Below are 14,870 nucleotides of genomic sequence, written 5' to 3'. Positions count from 1 at the left end.
GTGAGCAGCATTTTAATGTTGAAGCTCAGTTGTGTCTACATCACAACGTTGGGTGGTTTAATGTATGATGAATCACGTTTAATTAGCTGATCATATGTTTTGTATGAACTTTCTAATCCTTTATAGAAAGCATTAATAAATGATTTATTAACCATGATTAAACTTATTAGTCAAGTGTGTTTAGGTAAATGGGTTCCTCACGTTCTTTGAAGGTTTGCGGAGAACGTCTCCGACTCCTCCCCCGTTCCTCAGTCCGTGGTTCAACACAGTAACAATACACATCAACAGAGTGTCGCACGCTCGCTCCGAGTTTGACTCCTCTGAAACACACACACACACACACACACACATACACGTCACGTCGTCACTGCTGTAGATCTGACATAAGACGTTTACATCATGTCACTACTTGAACATCCACTTTTAAAGCTGAGACACTGAATCACAGGACTCTTTGTAACATAAACAGTCCCACTGAGTAAAAACTCAGTGGGACTGTTTATGTTACTATTTATTACACTGAGTCACTGACGACTCTCACCTTCCTCCTCGGTGACAGCGCTGGTCTCTGCGGTGCAACTCACTCCGTCTGCAGAGCACGACTTGAGGAAATCCTGAGAGGCTTCGCTCTGCTGAGGAGCTGAAGACACACACACACACACACACACACACACACACACACACACACACACACACACACACACACACACACACACACACAGAGTTCAGCAGGGAGCAGATGAAGGTAAGAACAAATAAACGATGTGTCTATTTGTGGTGTGATTGGAGCAAAGAACCAGATTCTTTTTTAATGAAAATAAAAAAATCCTAAACCTAAAACCTACTTATAACATTTATATTTCACTCCATCAGTCTTTTCGGCATTAAATATTTTTAAAACAGACAAAACAGCATGATGCTATTTTACAGATGTTTCACTCTGTCATCATCAAGAGTCATCAACAAAAACATGAAATAACTGGAATGTAGCCAGTCTGAGTTCAAACCCTCTGACATTTAATTAAGCGAAGAGTTAATAAATTAATTGAAGATTCAAAAATGTTTTTTACAATATGAGCAGCAAAACCACTTGGCCTCCAGCAACTGAACTGCCCCTCGTTAACCGCTCAGTCATTGTCTTATTGTCCTTTTTAAAATTTGTTCTTATTGTTTTTCTGTTGTTTCACTGATGTTTGAGTTTGTTTTTACAATCCGGCAAAACAAATCTCCCACATGTGTCAAGAAAGAAAAATGAACTCAGCTGGGTTTATCTCCATATTATATTCACTGCTGATTTATCGAAACACTATAACACTGCTGAACAAAGCTTTACAACTGAGTCTGCAGATCGTCAACAACACAAGTCATCAGTCAGCTTTTAAAGTCCAATTAAACCAATTAGTGGCAGATTAGCTGATTTACCAGTAGCAGAGTCACCTTCACTACTAAAATAATTCCGGACATAACACGTTGGTCCAGGTGTGAGGTTACCTGCAGCGATCTGTAGCAGAGGGTCCACCTCCATGATGAAGTCCTCCTTCAGGCAGAGGAAGCCGACGATGGAGAAGAGGTAGACAAGGATGAGAGCGAGCAGCGCCGTCAGCAGGATGGATCGGCCGTTACGAGTCACGCTCTTTATCACGTTGAACAGAGTCTCCTCTCGGTAGATCAGGTCAAAAAGCTGCACAAACACACACACACACACACACACACACACAAAACAAAGACATAGACTGTTACTTTGTCTGTTTCTAAATAGAAAACAAACAGGCGTATGTGAAGGTGAGTGTCTGTGTGTGTGTGTGTGTGTGTGTGCGTGTGTGTTGTTCACCAGGATGCTGTAGAAGAGCTCGTGGACAAACAGGCCAAGCGTGGAGGTCAGGACATAGGCCAGGTGATACAGGAACTCCACATCCATCACCATGGCCTTGTAGCCCATTATGAACGTCCCGTTGTTCCCGACGAAACTCACAACAAACACCACCTTATTGATCAGCTGCAGGTGAACAGAGACACCGCAGGGTATCAGGAGAGGAAATGAAGGGGACGTCACACTGACAGCCGATGTGATGTAAGAACGACAACACTTCCTATTTAAGATTCAATAACGTCAGATAAATGCAAACAGCATGAATAAGGAGGAGAATTCATCCTGGGAACTTGGATTTAATCGACTAGTAAATAAAAAACATTTTCATCACCCTGTTAGGAAACTGGACAAGATTAAGAGATTAAACTGCTTCCACATGAATAATTAGCACAAATGTTAATATTTAGTGGGAAAAGTCAAAGATACAAATGTTTATCTTGGAATTTAAAAATCAATATTGGGTCATTCAACTGAAAATAACAACTTTTTTTCTCTGGTTACAAAAAATCCAATCAAAAATCAGTTTAAAAAGGTTTCTAAAAGTTGTTATATATTCCTCAGTTTCATGTTTGTGCTCAGCATCATGGTAAATGAGGGCCGGGTGACGCCGACAAAGAATGGGTTTGGATGACAATCAGAAATCTAAAGTGTTTTTAGCTGCTCACACTAAAGGACGGGGTCGTCGACATTCGCTCATGAATGATATTTATGGTGTTGGTCTCAGTGACATAATGAACATGTGTCTCACATTGAGTGATCCGAGCAGGATGAGCGTGTTGCCGATACCGAGGTGGTAGATGGATCTGAGAATCAGAGCCAGAGTCAGAGGCTGGAGGCCGTAACGCTGAGAGAACAAGCACAAGACCGAGAGACCAGTCAGGATCCAGAACAGCATCAGCAGCAGAGAGTCGTCTATTGCTCCTACAGAGAGAGAGAGAGCGAGTGAGGGGGGAGGGGGGACGGAGGACATTAACATGTTTAAAATCCAGTTTACATCAACATGTTTTAAGATTGATAAAGATGAAAATATATATTTTTTTATAGTTTTAGCCCATGAAGATTGTACAGATGAAACGAAAAAACGAAAAAATTAAAAAAATATATATTTTTTTTACTGCTTCAGTAGTAGTAATAGTATTTGCAGTAGCAGTAGTAGTACTTGCAGTAATACTAACAGTACTCGCAGTAGTACCTTGTCCTGAGTCGTAGGGGTAGAAGAAGGCGATAATGAGGTTGATGAAGACGGCCAGGTTAAAGGAGATGGTTCCCCACAGACTCATCCTCCTGGAGAACCAGTACAACACCGGCATACCTAACACACACACATAAAACAAATAATATTAAATCCTCATCAACATCGTGTGTGTCTGTGTGTCTGTGTGTGTGTGTGTGTGTGTGTGTGTGTGTGTGTGTGTTTGTGTGTGTGTGTGAGCGTGCATGTGCGCTCCTCACTCCTCAGCTTCTTCTGCCACTCCATCTCTCCGTGAAGGAAGGAGGTTTGTTCGAAGAAATGCGTGACCTTTGACCCCTGCTCGTCCTGCTCGGTGGTGTTGAAGACTCTGATTTTTGACTCCTCAGTCAGAAACTCACAGATGGGATGAACAGGAAACACAATCTGCTCCATGCTGCGGTCGTCACGAACAATCTGAACACAGAGACATCATGTTACCGTCCGAATGGTGCATCTCCTCTGTGCTCAGCTGACACACACCAAAATGGCACTGCATGATGTTGTGATGGTGGTGGAGGCTTGTGGTGGTGAAGTTGGATTATTAGCATTAGCAGCACCTCTATCTGAGACGTCAGCTGGTCATAAAACTCCAGTGGGTCCTGCTCCACCACAGCAGCTGGAGCTGTGGACTTCAACATCTGGGACAGAGGACGGTTGTTCAGGTTCAGCTGCAGACACACAAACGTCACTGTTAGACTACGGCAGTGCTGCTCCATCATCACTGCATCATTGTCACTTTTGGATGGATGTTTACCATGGAGGAGATTCCCTCCTCGCCCTCTTTACTCTTCTTTGGTGGTTTCAGGAGGTTCTGCAGGATTTTGTTGTGTCGGGCCAACTGACAAAAACACATAAGACCAAAAGCATTCATGTTTTTTTCCAGGTCAAATTTCTCCATGAACTCTAAACACAAGGTCCATGTATTGTGTGTCAGCAGTAACATTACTGTCAAGTATTTGTTTTGGCTAGAAAGTAAAGTCTTTGTGGTAGAGGCTTGAGGTGTTGAGGAGCTTAGGTTCAGTCACCTGTTGAGCTAGGATGTAGATGTTGTGTCCCACCTCCCGAGGAGAAACCTCCACCCCTTCACACTCACTCTCCTGATGGTAGGCCTTCTTTATCACCTCCACCTGTACACAGAACACATCTTGAACACAGATCATGAACGTCTGCCGAAAAAGAATAAGAAATAACACAAAAGACTGAAAAGCTTTGAAATAAACACTAAAGTAGTTTTATATAAAAAGAAAATACAACAAAAGAAAGAAGAAAGAGAAGAAGAAGAGACATAAAGAGGCGGGAGGGATGAAGGTATGAGTGAGGGATGAAGGAATGAGGGCGGGATGAAGGGATGAAGGAGGGATGCTCTGACCAGCTCTCGTGGTCGGAGGTTGAACAGGATCCTTTCTGCGTTCTCGCTGTCATGACGACTCTCCATCAGAGCCAACAGAAGCTTGGAGGCGTTGTCCTGGCAACCAGAGAGACAACAGCAGCAGTCAAACATCTGGACTAAACACAGCGCCACTTTACTGACCTCAGGTCAGGTCACTGTGTTCTATCATTTCGGAACACTATGTAGTACAGGTACAATGGTGTGCTGGGGGGAACGTGTCCATTATGTACCTTTATTGTATTATTTTGTTAACATGAAAAACCTGAGTAGTGTCACACCCAGACTCCTCTGTTATGATATAAAATTGTGTATACAGTAAATATATGCTGTATATATATATATATACACACACACATTAGAAAAACACACTCTGACTAGTCACTGTGATCAAGTTTAAAAACATGACCAGCTGATCCCAGAGCTGTAACCCTGCTGTGACCTCTAACTAGTCGATGTTTATGTGTCAGTGTTGTGTGCACGCTCACACGTTAACGTACCTTCAGTTGCAGCACCATCTCCATCTGGTAACGACACAACGGACTGATGTCGTTCAGGATCAGAGCTGTGATGATGTCGATACCGTTGGACTCGTGGGTCACTATACAAGTCTAGATCACACACACACACACACACACACACACACACACACACACACACACACACTTCACACTTTAATGATGAGTTCACCTGCCTCTGTAACTCAGTGGTGTATTCCCTCCCTCCTGGTCGTGTTTCTATGTGACTGATTACCTGGTTCTCCTGGCAGGGGCCCTGGCAGTACTCAGTGAGCGTCTCCAGGGTCTGAGTGATGAGGTGGACGTTTGATTCGTTGATGTAGAGGCCCAGCAGGCCCAGGCCTCCAGTGGTGCTTCCACACATGATGTCCAGGAATTGAAGAGTCTCACACACCAGGTTGTAGTTGGTCTTATTGTTCTGGCATCGTAGAAAGTTCTGGAAAGACACACACAAAGGCTCCATCTCAATCATCACCTACACCTTCACATTGTGTTCTGCCTGTCTTATCTGACATCGTGCCTGTACAGAGTCCAAAACCAAAACCTCAAAGATCGAATCTGGCAACATATGCTAAAGCTGGAGATGCTGCACAGAAGGAATGGGTGGATGGATACACTGTGGTTCATCAGAAAATACTTCCTGCACTTAAAATCACATTTTTATATGTCTGTTTGTTTATGAAATAAATAAATGAGACAATCTTTATGCTAAGCTAAGCTAACCACATCCTTACTCCAGCTCCACACTTAACACTCAGGCACAGAGCATTAAAACTTTAGTTAGTTACCTGTTAGTGAGTAACTTGTAGGTCCTGGTTGTTTATTAGTTAGTAGAAACTAACCTGCAGGTCCTGGTTGTGGTTCTCACAGAGCAGCTGTAGGAACCTCAGAATCGGCTTCATGATGGTAACAGCTGGTCCCATCTCTGTCTCCACCTCCCTCTGCTCCACCGCTGGCTGAGCTGACAGGGCGGAGGCGCCTGCAACCGGGGCGATGGACTGACCCTGGACCAACAACGGGTGACCTCCTGACCCTGGAAGTACTAATGTTGTAGAGCTCCCTTTAGAAAAAGAGTTTCAGCCTCAGTCTCACCATGATTGAACTCATGAGCTCAGAATTATTATCATTATTATTTTAAATAAATAAAATAAAAGAATGAAAAAAAATCAATATTCGATAAACTTTATTATATATAATGAGGAAAAATAATCCATCACATCACTCTCAAAATATTACCTTCATATTATAATTTCTTTCTCATAACACTGACTTTTTTATCATCATTCTGCAATTTAAAAAGTGTCCTAATACTCTGTTGTAATTATAAACTTTTTCATACAAGACAAGGGAGGAATGTGGCGCTAAACTCAGATGAAACAATAAACCAGCAGAACAAACATCAGCTTCAACATCTCACCCTGCTCCAGCTCCTTCTCGTTGGCCTTGTGCGTCATCTCTCCAACATTAACAGAAACTGTGGCTTTAATGTCGGTCTGAGCTTCTTTCATCCGGTCATGAAGAACCTTAAAGAACTTCTCTGACTTGTTGTCGCCCATCATCAGTTTATAGAACGAGTTCTGTGGGAGACAGACATCGCGTCAACGTCCAGAGCTCTACTCAGTCATTTTTTATTTATTTATTTGATTTATTTATTTAAGCCTCGAAGATCATTAAGGTTTCCCTCATTTGCAATGATGTCTACTCAGTAATGTTTTGGTTTCATCCATAGCACTGTTTGGACTTCTCCTCCATGTTGGCCTTAATGTTAATGTTAATGTTAATGTTTATTTCTTGGCCTTAGAGAGAGCTGTCGGTGAAGACTGTGTGAGACAGTTGAAAGCTCTGGAAAAAGCTGATATGTAGATGCTGAAATGAGATTGTTTTGTAAAACTACAGGAAACTTTAGTCACATCTCAGACCTTCTCAGAGAAAACAGCAGTGAGATCAGACAGACCAGCTGATTGTTTCCCCCAGGTAAAGACACAATCAACCAATCAGAGATTTGTAGGCGGGATTAAGCATGGGAACATCAGGGTTTCCTAGTGTGTGTGTGTGTATGTGAGTGTGTGTGTGTGTGTGTGTGTGTGTGTGTGTGTGTGTGTGTGTGTGTGTGTGTGTGTCTGTGTGTGTGACCTGGATCTCGGTGTTCCCTCCCTCCAGCAGACAGATGGCCAGCTGGATGCTCTCTTGGAAGATCTTGTCATTCTTGCTGCTCATCACCAGATCTGTGAACAGCTTTGTTCCTCCTTCTCGGTCCAGTCGACACTGAACCGTCGCTACTGCTGCCCAGTCCCGCTCCTGCTCCCCGCCTGAGACACACACACACACACACACACACACACACACACACACACACACACACACACACACACACACACACACAAACACACTGGTGTAAGACGTCAGTCTCTGTTTGATTGATCTTAGTGTTAATTTGTGTTTGCAGCTTCGTCAGTATATAAGTCAATGGCATAAATGTTTTAAAATTGCTCTTTAAGAAGCCTTGGGCCAAAATGTTTCGAGATGCTTTTACTGTGAAGGAGCTACAGGAAGTGAGTCTGCATTAACAGCAAACAGAGGGGCTTCTTATCAGAATATCAAAAGTGTAATAATATAAAACTGAAACTGACAGATAAGATATAAAAGCTGGTCTGTAGTAACAGTCTCAGATAACACTGTAGAGCAGACTCTGCAGAGTCAGTGTGAATCCGTGTGAATCCATGTGAATAAGTGTGAATAAGTGTGAATAAGTGTGAGGCTGTCCACCTGCAGCTCCGAGCTCAGCCAGGTCGTTCTTCGGGGTGTTCTTCTTGTTTGGAAACAAGTAGTTCTGCAGTAAAACTTTCCTCAGAGAGATTCCCTGAAATAACACGACACAGCCTCAGCAGAGTCACCTCACCCTCCTACTCGTTCCGGTCAAGATTTGAACTCATATTAACATGTTAAAGCCAAAATTTTGAACAAACATGACATTTTATTATAACATTATAAATTATTATAATGCTGTAAATTTTGGTTTGTGCAAAATGGTTTAAACATGCGCAGTTACTCTGCAAATTCAAATGTCCCTTAATGTAAGAGAAATTAGTGCAGAAACAGATGATACTGTCTGCCAGTTTCCCTCTTTTCATGATGCAGCTAGGGGGCGTCAAAGCCCTTTAGTAGTATAGTCAGTAGGATGAAAACTAACTGTGTGATTGCTTCAAGCAATTAATCATATCTCGAGAACCATGAGGCATAGAAGAAAAATTTTGGTGTCAATCCAACTATTTTTCCGCCATTTTGAATTTCACACTTCTGAATCCCTATCCTACATCTTTTTTCCAAACTATACCAAACTTAGTACATATCACGTTTAGACGAACCAGAACACTGTCCACATTTTTCATTTGAGATATCACGTATTGTTTTTCTGTGGTTGGCTGACAAACTTGCAACAAAATCTTGCTAAATGTTTTAGTTGCTTTCTCTCTGCCAGTCAGTAAACACATTATACAGTATAGGTATACTATCATAGGTAAATAATATAAACTAAATGTTAGTTAGTTGCTGAACTGACTTTGTCATCAAAGTCCAGAGTCCTGATCAGCATCTCCTGCAGCGTTCTCAGAACTTTGATACACAACTTTTCCTCTGCCGACATCAGAGCCTTGGTGTGCTGGATCAGTCTACACACACACACACACACAGACACACACACACACACACACACACACACACACACACACACACACACACACACACACACAAAGATATATTTCCAATCAGTCCTCTGTCAGTGTGTTAGTGCTACAGGACGTTTTGGGCCCAAGGACCTGGACCTACTTGGAGATGAACCCTCCGGACTCGCAGCGCTGTCGGGCGTCAGTTCCCTCCAGAAACAGCAGCTCGGGCTGATGGAGGACGTCCACCAACACAGACAGCTCCGCGTTCACCAGCGGCTTCAGACGCTCCTCCAGAGTATTGATGATGTCCTGAGGCACACACACACACACACACACACACACACACACACACACACACACACACACACACACACACACACACACACAAACACAGTGAGTTGTTTGATCTCATGGTTTACTGTATTAGCAACAGGACATTTCTAGTTAAATACAAGTGAAAGTGAAAAACCTGTAGTTTCTCTATGATATTCTTGTAGTCCCAGGGGTTGCTGGAAGCAATGGGTCTGGAGGATCGGGAGGAGGACTTGTAGTTTGGGTTGGAGCGGGACAGAGAGTTGAGAGCAGAACTGGACAACATGGAGCTGATCTGAGCCTCCAGGTCCAGAGGAAGAGAGATAGAACGACTCTTAGCTAAACAGAGAGAGAGAGAGTCACTGAGAGAGTATGTGCAGGGACAAGAGTTAATCTTTTAGAAGCAGAAATTACCTCAGCTCTGTGGATGGAGTCAGGCGTGTGTGTGTGTGTGTGTGTGTGTGTGTGTGTGTTACCTGTCATAGCGAGGGTCTTGATGCAGGTCTCCACCTGTCCTCTGTGCTGCTGCTGCAGCCAGGGACAGTCCAACAGCCTGACAGATGACTGAAGCAGCTGAGTCACAATGGTGTGATGAGTCTGACAGAGCGCGAGAGAGAGGACAATCAAACATAAACTAAGCACACTTACTATACACATGATCAAAAAAGGCAGAAATAAATGTCTTTGTGTATTGTATTTATAATGCCATGTATTATTTTAGTTTCATACTGTGTATATATATATATATATATATATATACATATATATAAATAGACCCTTTATATTGTCACCAAAGTGCATCTTTTTGCTGACCTGCAGAGAGGTGCTGTTCTCAGAGAACGGTGAGCTGAAGAAGGCGTTGATGGTGTCAAAGACCACGTTGATGATGTATTTCTCCAGGATGGGATCAGTAAGACGTTTATCTCGTTTATTACAAACCTGCAGAAGGGAAAACATCATCATCGTTATTACACAAACAAGTTAACAGGAGTGACTGAAACTAAGGAAATAATAACCAATTAAAATAGCAGAAGTAAATTTGCAGTTTTACAGTGATTACTGAGTTTAGCAGTGAACTGAGGATGAAACAAATAACTCAAATCACAAGTCATCAGTGCTGTTTTTACCCGGGCCATGTCCACTGTGAAGTCTTCAAACAGTTTCCAGATGTGGTTGGACGTGTAGATTTCCTTCATCTCCACCTCTGTGTCCACATAGCAGTGATTCACAAAGTTCACATAGGCAATTTTCACCTGGAGACACACAGACAGATAAAGAGACAGACAGACAGATAGACAGTCAAACAAAAAGAGAGACAGATAGAGGTGTCTTTTAGTTCAAACAAAGTGACAGATGATTTTAACTGTGGCCCAGTTTGACTGTGGCAGATATAGTTTACCTGGACCTACGTTACTGAGTATCGTTAATAACCACACAGCTGAGTGACTACAAAACCACTTGACCTCCAGTTTCAGTGATGTGTGGTGAGATGTTTTGCTGTGAAGCATTTAAGATGTTGCCCAACATCTCAATAAAAGCTCAATAAAAAATAATGAGCTGCACACACACACACACACACACGCACGCACACACACACACACACTCAGCACCTCGGTGATGCAGTCTTCATGTGTCACCACTCTGACCACGTCCTCCAGCGGCAGCAGTGAAGTGCATTTGATCTCAGTGTAGACGTTCTTCCCCTCTGCACAGGCTGCTAACAGCTCCACCAGAGAGATGTGATACCTGCAGGGAGGAGGACACGTTGTCTACAGACCAACCCTGGACAGCACTATTCATAAACAGCCTGTGAAATTATTCGAATGAACCAGCAGTAGTGATGTATGAAGGATGTATGAAGGTGGCTGATGGTCTGATGTTGCCATGGTTACCTGAGCGGGCTGTTCTCGCCAACCCCCTCCCTGCTCTCCGCCATCAACTCCAACATGACATTGAAGGACGTTTTGTCGTTGTAGAAGACGACCACGTCCTCACCGGAGTTGGTCAACTAACAGAGAGAAACAACATCACTGCATCACCACAAAAACATGACTCAAACACTCTGGACAAAAACTCTTCCACATCTCCGTCATCATCCTCACCTCGGTCATGATCATGTCCTGACACTTCTTCACGTACTTGCCCTCAGCCTTGATAATGGTGTGGAGGAAGTTGAGATACTGGACGTGGCGGCCGTGCGTGGCCAGACAGTGGATGAAGTGCTGCAGGACGCTCTCTGAGATCTCGGTGCACAGCTGGTAGTTGTTACTGAAGATGTGCTGCACTGTCTCGGCCTCCAGCAGCTACACAGAGGAGGAAAGATCTCAGTGCAATGACTATTTTCCCAATCAGTCAGTCAATCGTGTTTATTTACTCAGTGATTAATTTGTTTCTCATTTAGTTTATAAAATGTCAAACATAGATCATCATCAGTTCTGATCATGATATACAACTATTTTTCTTTTTTTTTTTTTTTTTATTCATAAAATGCCAGAAATTAATATAAACAAGTTCCCACAGCTCAAGGTCAGAAACCCTCAAATCATTTATAACGATACAACACAGAAAAAGCCACTTTTGTTTGACATATTTACTTGATAAATGTTCACTCCATTAGCTGCCTGATAGACTAAGTGGTTCAAATGGTCGAGAGGTATATCAACAACAAGTACTTTATTTGAAGTGTTTGTAATAAAACATAAATCTCACCTTTCTTTGGCTTAAATTCTGAAGACAAACTTGAACAACCCTAATTTAAAAATGAGGTTCAGCTGGTGGTTTTCCAGAGGAACATCTGGTTAACTACTCACCCAGGGTGAAGCTATAAGACTGTTGATAACAGATTGGCTATTGATATTCCTACTCTCCAGAGAATGAACCATTTAGATCTTGATGAGTCCGTGCTCTTTCCTGTAGCACCACCCTCAGGACAAACTTTACAATTTACGACTTTACAAAACTTGACCAGTAATAAAATCTTCGTACCCCGGGGTTGAGGAAGAGATTGAGGTTCTTGTGCAGCAGAACCTGGTTCTCCTGGTTCCCCATACAGAACTTCTGCAGGAACAGGTGAGTGTACCTGATGATCTCCTGCATCTTCACATCGTTCTGCAAACAGAGAGAGATGAGGGGGTTGAGATGAAAAGCTGAATCGCCAACCTAATCAATTGTACTCATAAAACCTGTTTGGTCTGGTTTCATCATTTTGGGGAATAAGTTGTCCAACACATGCTGCCAGTAATTTTACTTTATACTCCATGTTAAGAAGCATAGCCTTAAAGGGCAACGGCACCAACAAAGTGAATCAACCAAAGCTAAATTCATCTGTTCAGGATTTCGTTATGATTCTTTTATTTTGGCAGTAACCAGTCTTACCTGGTCATAGGACACCTGCAGCAGGTCCAGCATGACTTTATGAGCTCCCATGTTCTTCAACAGCCTCTGCTGCTTCTTCCAAACGCCACTGCTGCACATCTTATTCAACCTTTCCAGGATCTGCAGATAAAAGAGAGGATGGACAGAGGGAGATGGTGCAGTTAGAAGAGACACCATGATAGAGATATTTAAAAAAAGATCTTCCTCTCTTCTGAGTGATATGTTTGTCAAACCGTTTAATTTCTACTCTTGATCTAAAAAAGGAAAGCGTCTACTGAATAACATACATATAATTTCAATTTCCACTTAACTTCTCAAGTCAAAAAGTAAACTCATGATAAATGATGCTGAAACTGAAAAGTGTCTGAAATAATTTCTGGGTAGTAGTGATAATAGATGCATTATAAGAAAATATCCTAGAAATCACATTTAAAGGAAGGCAAAGAAAATAATGCAATAAAATATAACATTTTGTATGATTAGTCAGATTCTTTCAATCAGGATTAATTATACACTTAAAGTTTTTACTTACAAATCCGGTGAAAACAAATCAATAAATAAAAATCATTGTATTTCAGTTCCTGCAACATGTGTAGTGAGGTATGAACAATAACAGCTCAATTTTTAAGCTTACAAAATATTTTAAAATAATGAAATAAACAAATATGAAAATGGTACTCTGGTATTGTTGTGGTAGCAATACTGTAACTTTTGTTTTCTGATACTTTTGATGTCACATAGGTTGTGTATTGCATAAGAATGGTGGGCACCAATCGTCATCTTTTATAACAAGATTGCCGCCTGAGGGTGAGCTGAAAACACTTTGTAGTAAAATGAACAAGATGAAAATCACTTTTGATGGACAATTAAATTTCAACTTGGACATTTTTTGTTATTCACTGACTGAACTCATTCAAAAGAACAGAGAACCACATGATTCTGGGCCTGGAGATTGCACACATAGCAGCAACTGAAGAATTAAATACTTGGAAGCAATAATTGATCAGGCAAACAATCATTTTGATTGGTTGAACTTTAAAATGTATTTTCACACAAAATGAGAACTGGATTTTGCCCTTCATTTCTTACAGTGTAGTTGCAGCCAGTATATGGATGAGGAATGATTACACACTACAACAACTCTTTCAGTTTATGTACTGAGATTATTATGTGAGTATTTGATAAAGATTTTCAAACCAATTCTTTAATTTTCCTCTTTATTAACATTTGTGATGCTGTTGTCCAGAGTCACTATTAGGAAAAAATAATTACATGTAATTAATCTGAGCCATGAAAGCCACCATTGCTGCAGAGACAACAACAAGAGCACCACATAGAGGACCTCATCAATTGAAAGACACATCCCAGGTGACAGGTGAGCTCACACACTGCAGAAACACCACAGCGGAGACGGACACCAAAAAACCAAAAGAAAGATGGGAGAGCATTCTCACCTCTTTGACTTTCTGGTAGTTCTCGTTGCCCTTCTCCAGTTTCTCTTTCTTGGGCGTTGCTTCCTCTGACGGCCCCTGTAGGATGCAGAGGGTAAGACAGCATATGCAGGTCTCTCTGGGTATGGTGCTAATTTATACACACTTGAACCACAACTCTAACTATTACTTATTACAGTATATGTGTTGTATCTAATACAATAAGCTTAAGCAACAAGTATGATTTCCTTCAGAGTGATTCTTTGCTTGAGATGTTCCATTATTAGGAAAACTATTGCTTTGACATTAAAGACATTAAACTGTGGTTGTGACCCTGGTCCACATTTAAACCCTCTTGTTTAGGACCAGTTACATTCCAAAACAGAGATGGACTGCAGGGTAGACAGCAGATGTGAATATAGCCCCTGGGATCATACATTTTGGGCTCCACATTTATGTCCACAAAGATGTCCATGCAGCGCCTCGCAGACATGGACAGATGAAGAAATTTACATCATGCGGACTCTTGTAGCTATGCATTCACAAAAATTAATTTGACCATTTTCACAGAATAAATCTGAAGTGACAAATATGCCATCTTCATTTTAAGGTATAATGCAGAATTTTAATATGAAGAAAAGGCTTCCTAAACACCAAAAAGCCTTTGAGTCTTTTGCATTTTCTCTGAATCACTAGCCACATTTCAAATTTTTTTACCAATACAAATAGGTGTTGAAAATCAATGTACCTATGAGACCTTTGCAAGCGAGATATAGAATGGGGACTTTCCTACATATGTATGGGCCAAAGTGTGGATGAGATGTTTGCAGCTGTGCATGTTGTTGTATGTCAACTATAGAAGTCACTCACTGTCCGCTGGTTAGTGCGAAACAAAACAAAATAAATCAACGTCCCACACACAGAACGCTATCTTGAACACAGATTGAATAATGACATGAAATAGGCTAGCTTGACCACAATATGACTGACTTGTTGTTTGTTAGGTTGTTGTTTTAATAGTTTGATATGAAGTGTAAGTGTGCATAAGATGTATGACAATGACAATATTGTGCTATAAAGAC

General features: G+C 41.6%; 1 protein-coding gene across 3 annotated transcripts in view; it reads right to left on the bottom strand.

Annotated features, from left to right (window-relative positions):
- itpr3 (inositol 1,4,5-trisphosphate receptor, type 3) overlaps positions 1-14,870 on the bottom strand; it is a 78,995-nt gene that overhangs the window by 3,927 nt on the left and 60,198 nt on the right. For 2 of the 3 annotated variants that reach the window (XM_056384646.1, XM_056384648.1), the window contains 29 exons: positions 13,813-13,887; positions 12,359-12,478; positions 11,969-12,091; positions 11,086-11,286; positions 10,876-10,991; positions 10,594-10,729; positions 10,111-10,236; positions 9,797-9,922; positions 9,460-9,580; positions 9,141-9,322; positions 8,832-8,980; positions 8,566-8,674; positions 7,773-7,866; positions 7,140-7,315; positions 6,424-6,583; positions 5,849-6,066; positions 5,242-5,442; positions 4,989-5,099; positions 4,471-4,566; positions 4,127-4,228; positions 3,856-3,939; positions 3,659-3,769; positions 3,323-3,515; positions 3,063-3,182; positions 2,619-2,791; positions 1,832-1,996; positions 1,492-1,681; positions 542-640; positions 202-320 (listed from right to left, as the gene is read on the bottom strand). In XM_056384646.1, the coding sequence (XP_056240621.1) occupies positions 202-320; positions 542-640; positions 1,492-1,681; positions 1,832-1,996; positions 2,619-2,791; positions 3,063-3,182; positions 3,323-3,515; positions 3,659-3,769; positions 3,856-3,939; positions 4,127-4,228; positions 4,471-4,566; positions 4,989-5,099; positions 5,242-5,442; positions 5,849-6,066; positions 6,424-6,583; positions 7,140-7,315; positions 7,773-7,866; positions 8,566-8,674; positions 8,832-8,980; positions 9,141-9,322; positions 9,460-9,580; positions 9,797-9,922; positions 10,111-10,236; positions 10,594-10,729; positions 10,876-10,991; positions 11,086-11,286; positions 11,969-12,091; positions 12,359-12,478; positions 13,813-13,887 (3,996 nt within the window). The remainder of the gene's footprint in view (positions 1-201; positions 321-541; positions 641-1,491; positions 1,682-1,831; positions 1,997-2,618; positions 2,792-3,062; positions 3,183-3,322; positions 3,516-3,658; positions 3,770-3,855; positions 3,940-4,126; positions 4,229-4,470; positions 4,567-4,988; positions 5,100-5,241; positions 5,443-5,848; positions 6,067-6,423; positions 6,584-7,139; positions 7,316-7,772; positions 7,867-8,565; positions 8,675-8,831; positions 8,981-9,140; positions 9,323-9,459; positions 9,581-9,796; positions 9,923-10,110; positions 10,237-10,593; positions 10,730-10,875; positions 10,992-11,085; positions 11,287-11,968; positions 12,092-12,358; positions 12,479-13,812; positions 13,888-14,870) is intronic. The other variant, XM_056384647.1, reaches the window with a different exon arrangement.

Source organism: Seriola aureovittata, chromosome 9 (genome assembly GCF_021018895.1).
Source record: "Seriola aureovittata isolate HTS-2021-v1 ecotype China chromosome 9, ASM2101889v1, whole genome shotgun sequence".
NCBI classification, from domain to species: domain Eukaryota; kingdom Metazoa; phylum Chordata; class Actinopteri; order Carangiformes; family Carangidae; genus Seriola; species Seriola aureovittata.
The sequence above is the reverse complement of the archived record's forward strand: the minus strand, read 5'-3'. Positions and strand labels throughout refer to the sequence as shown.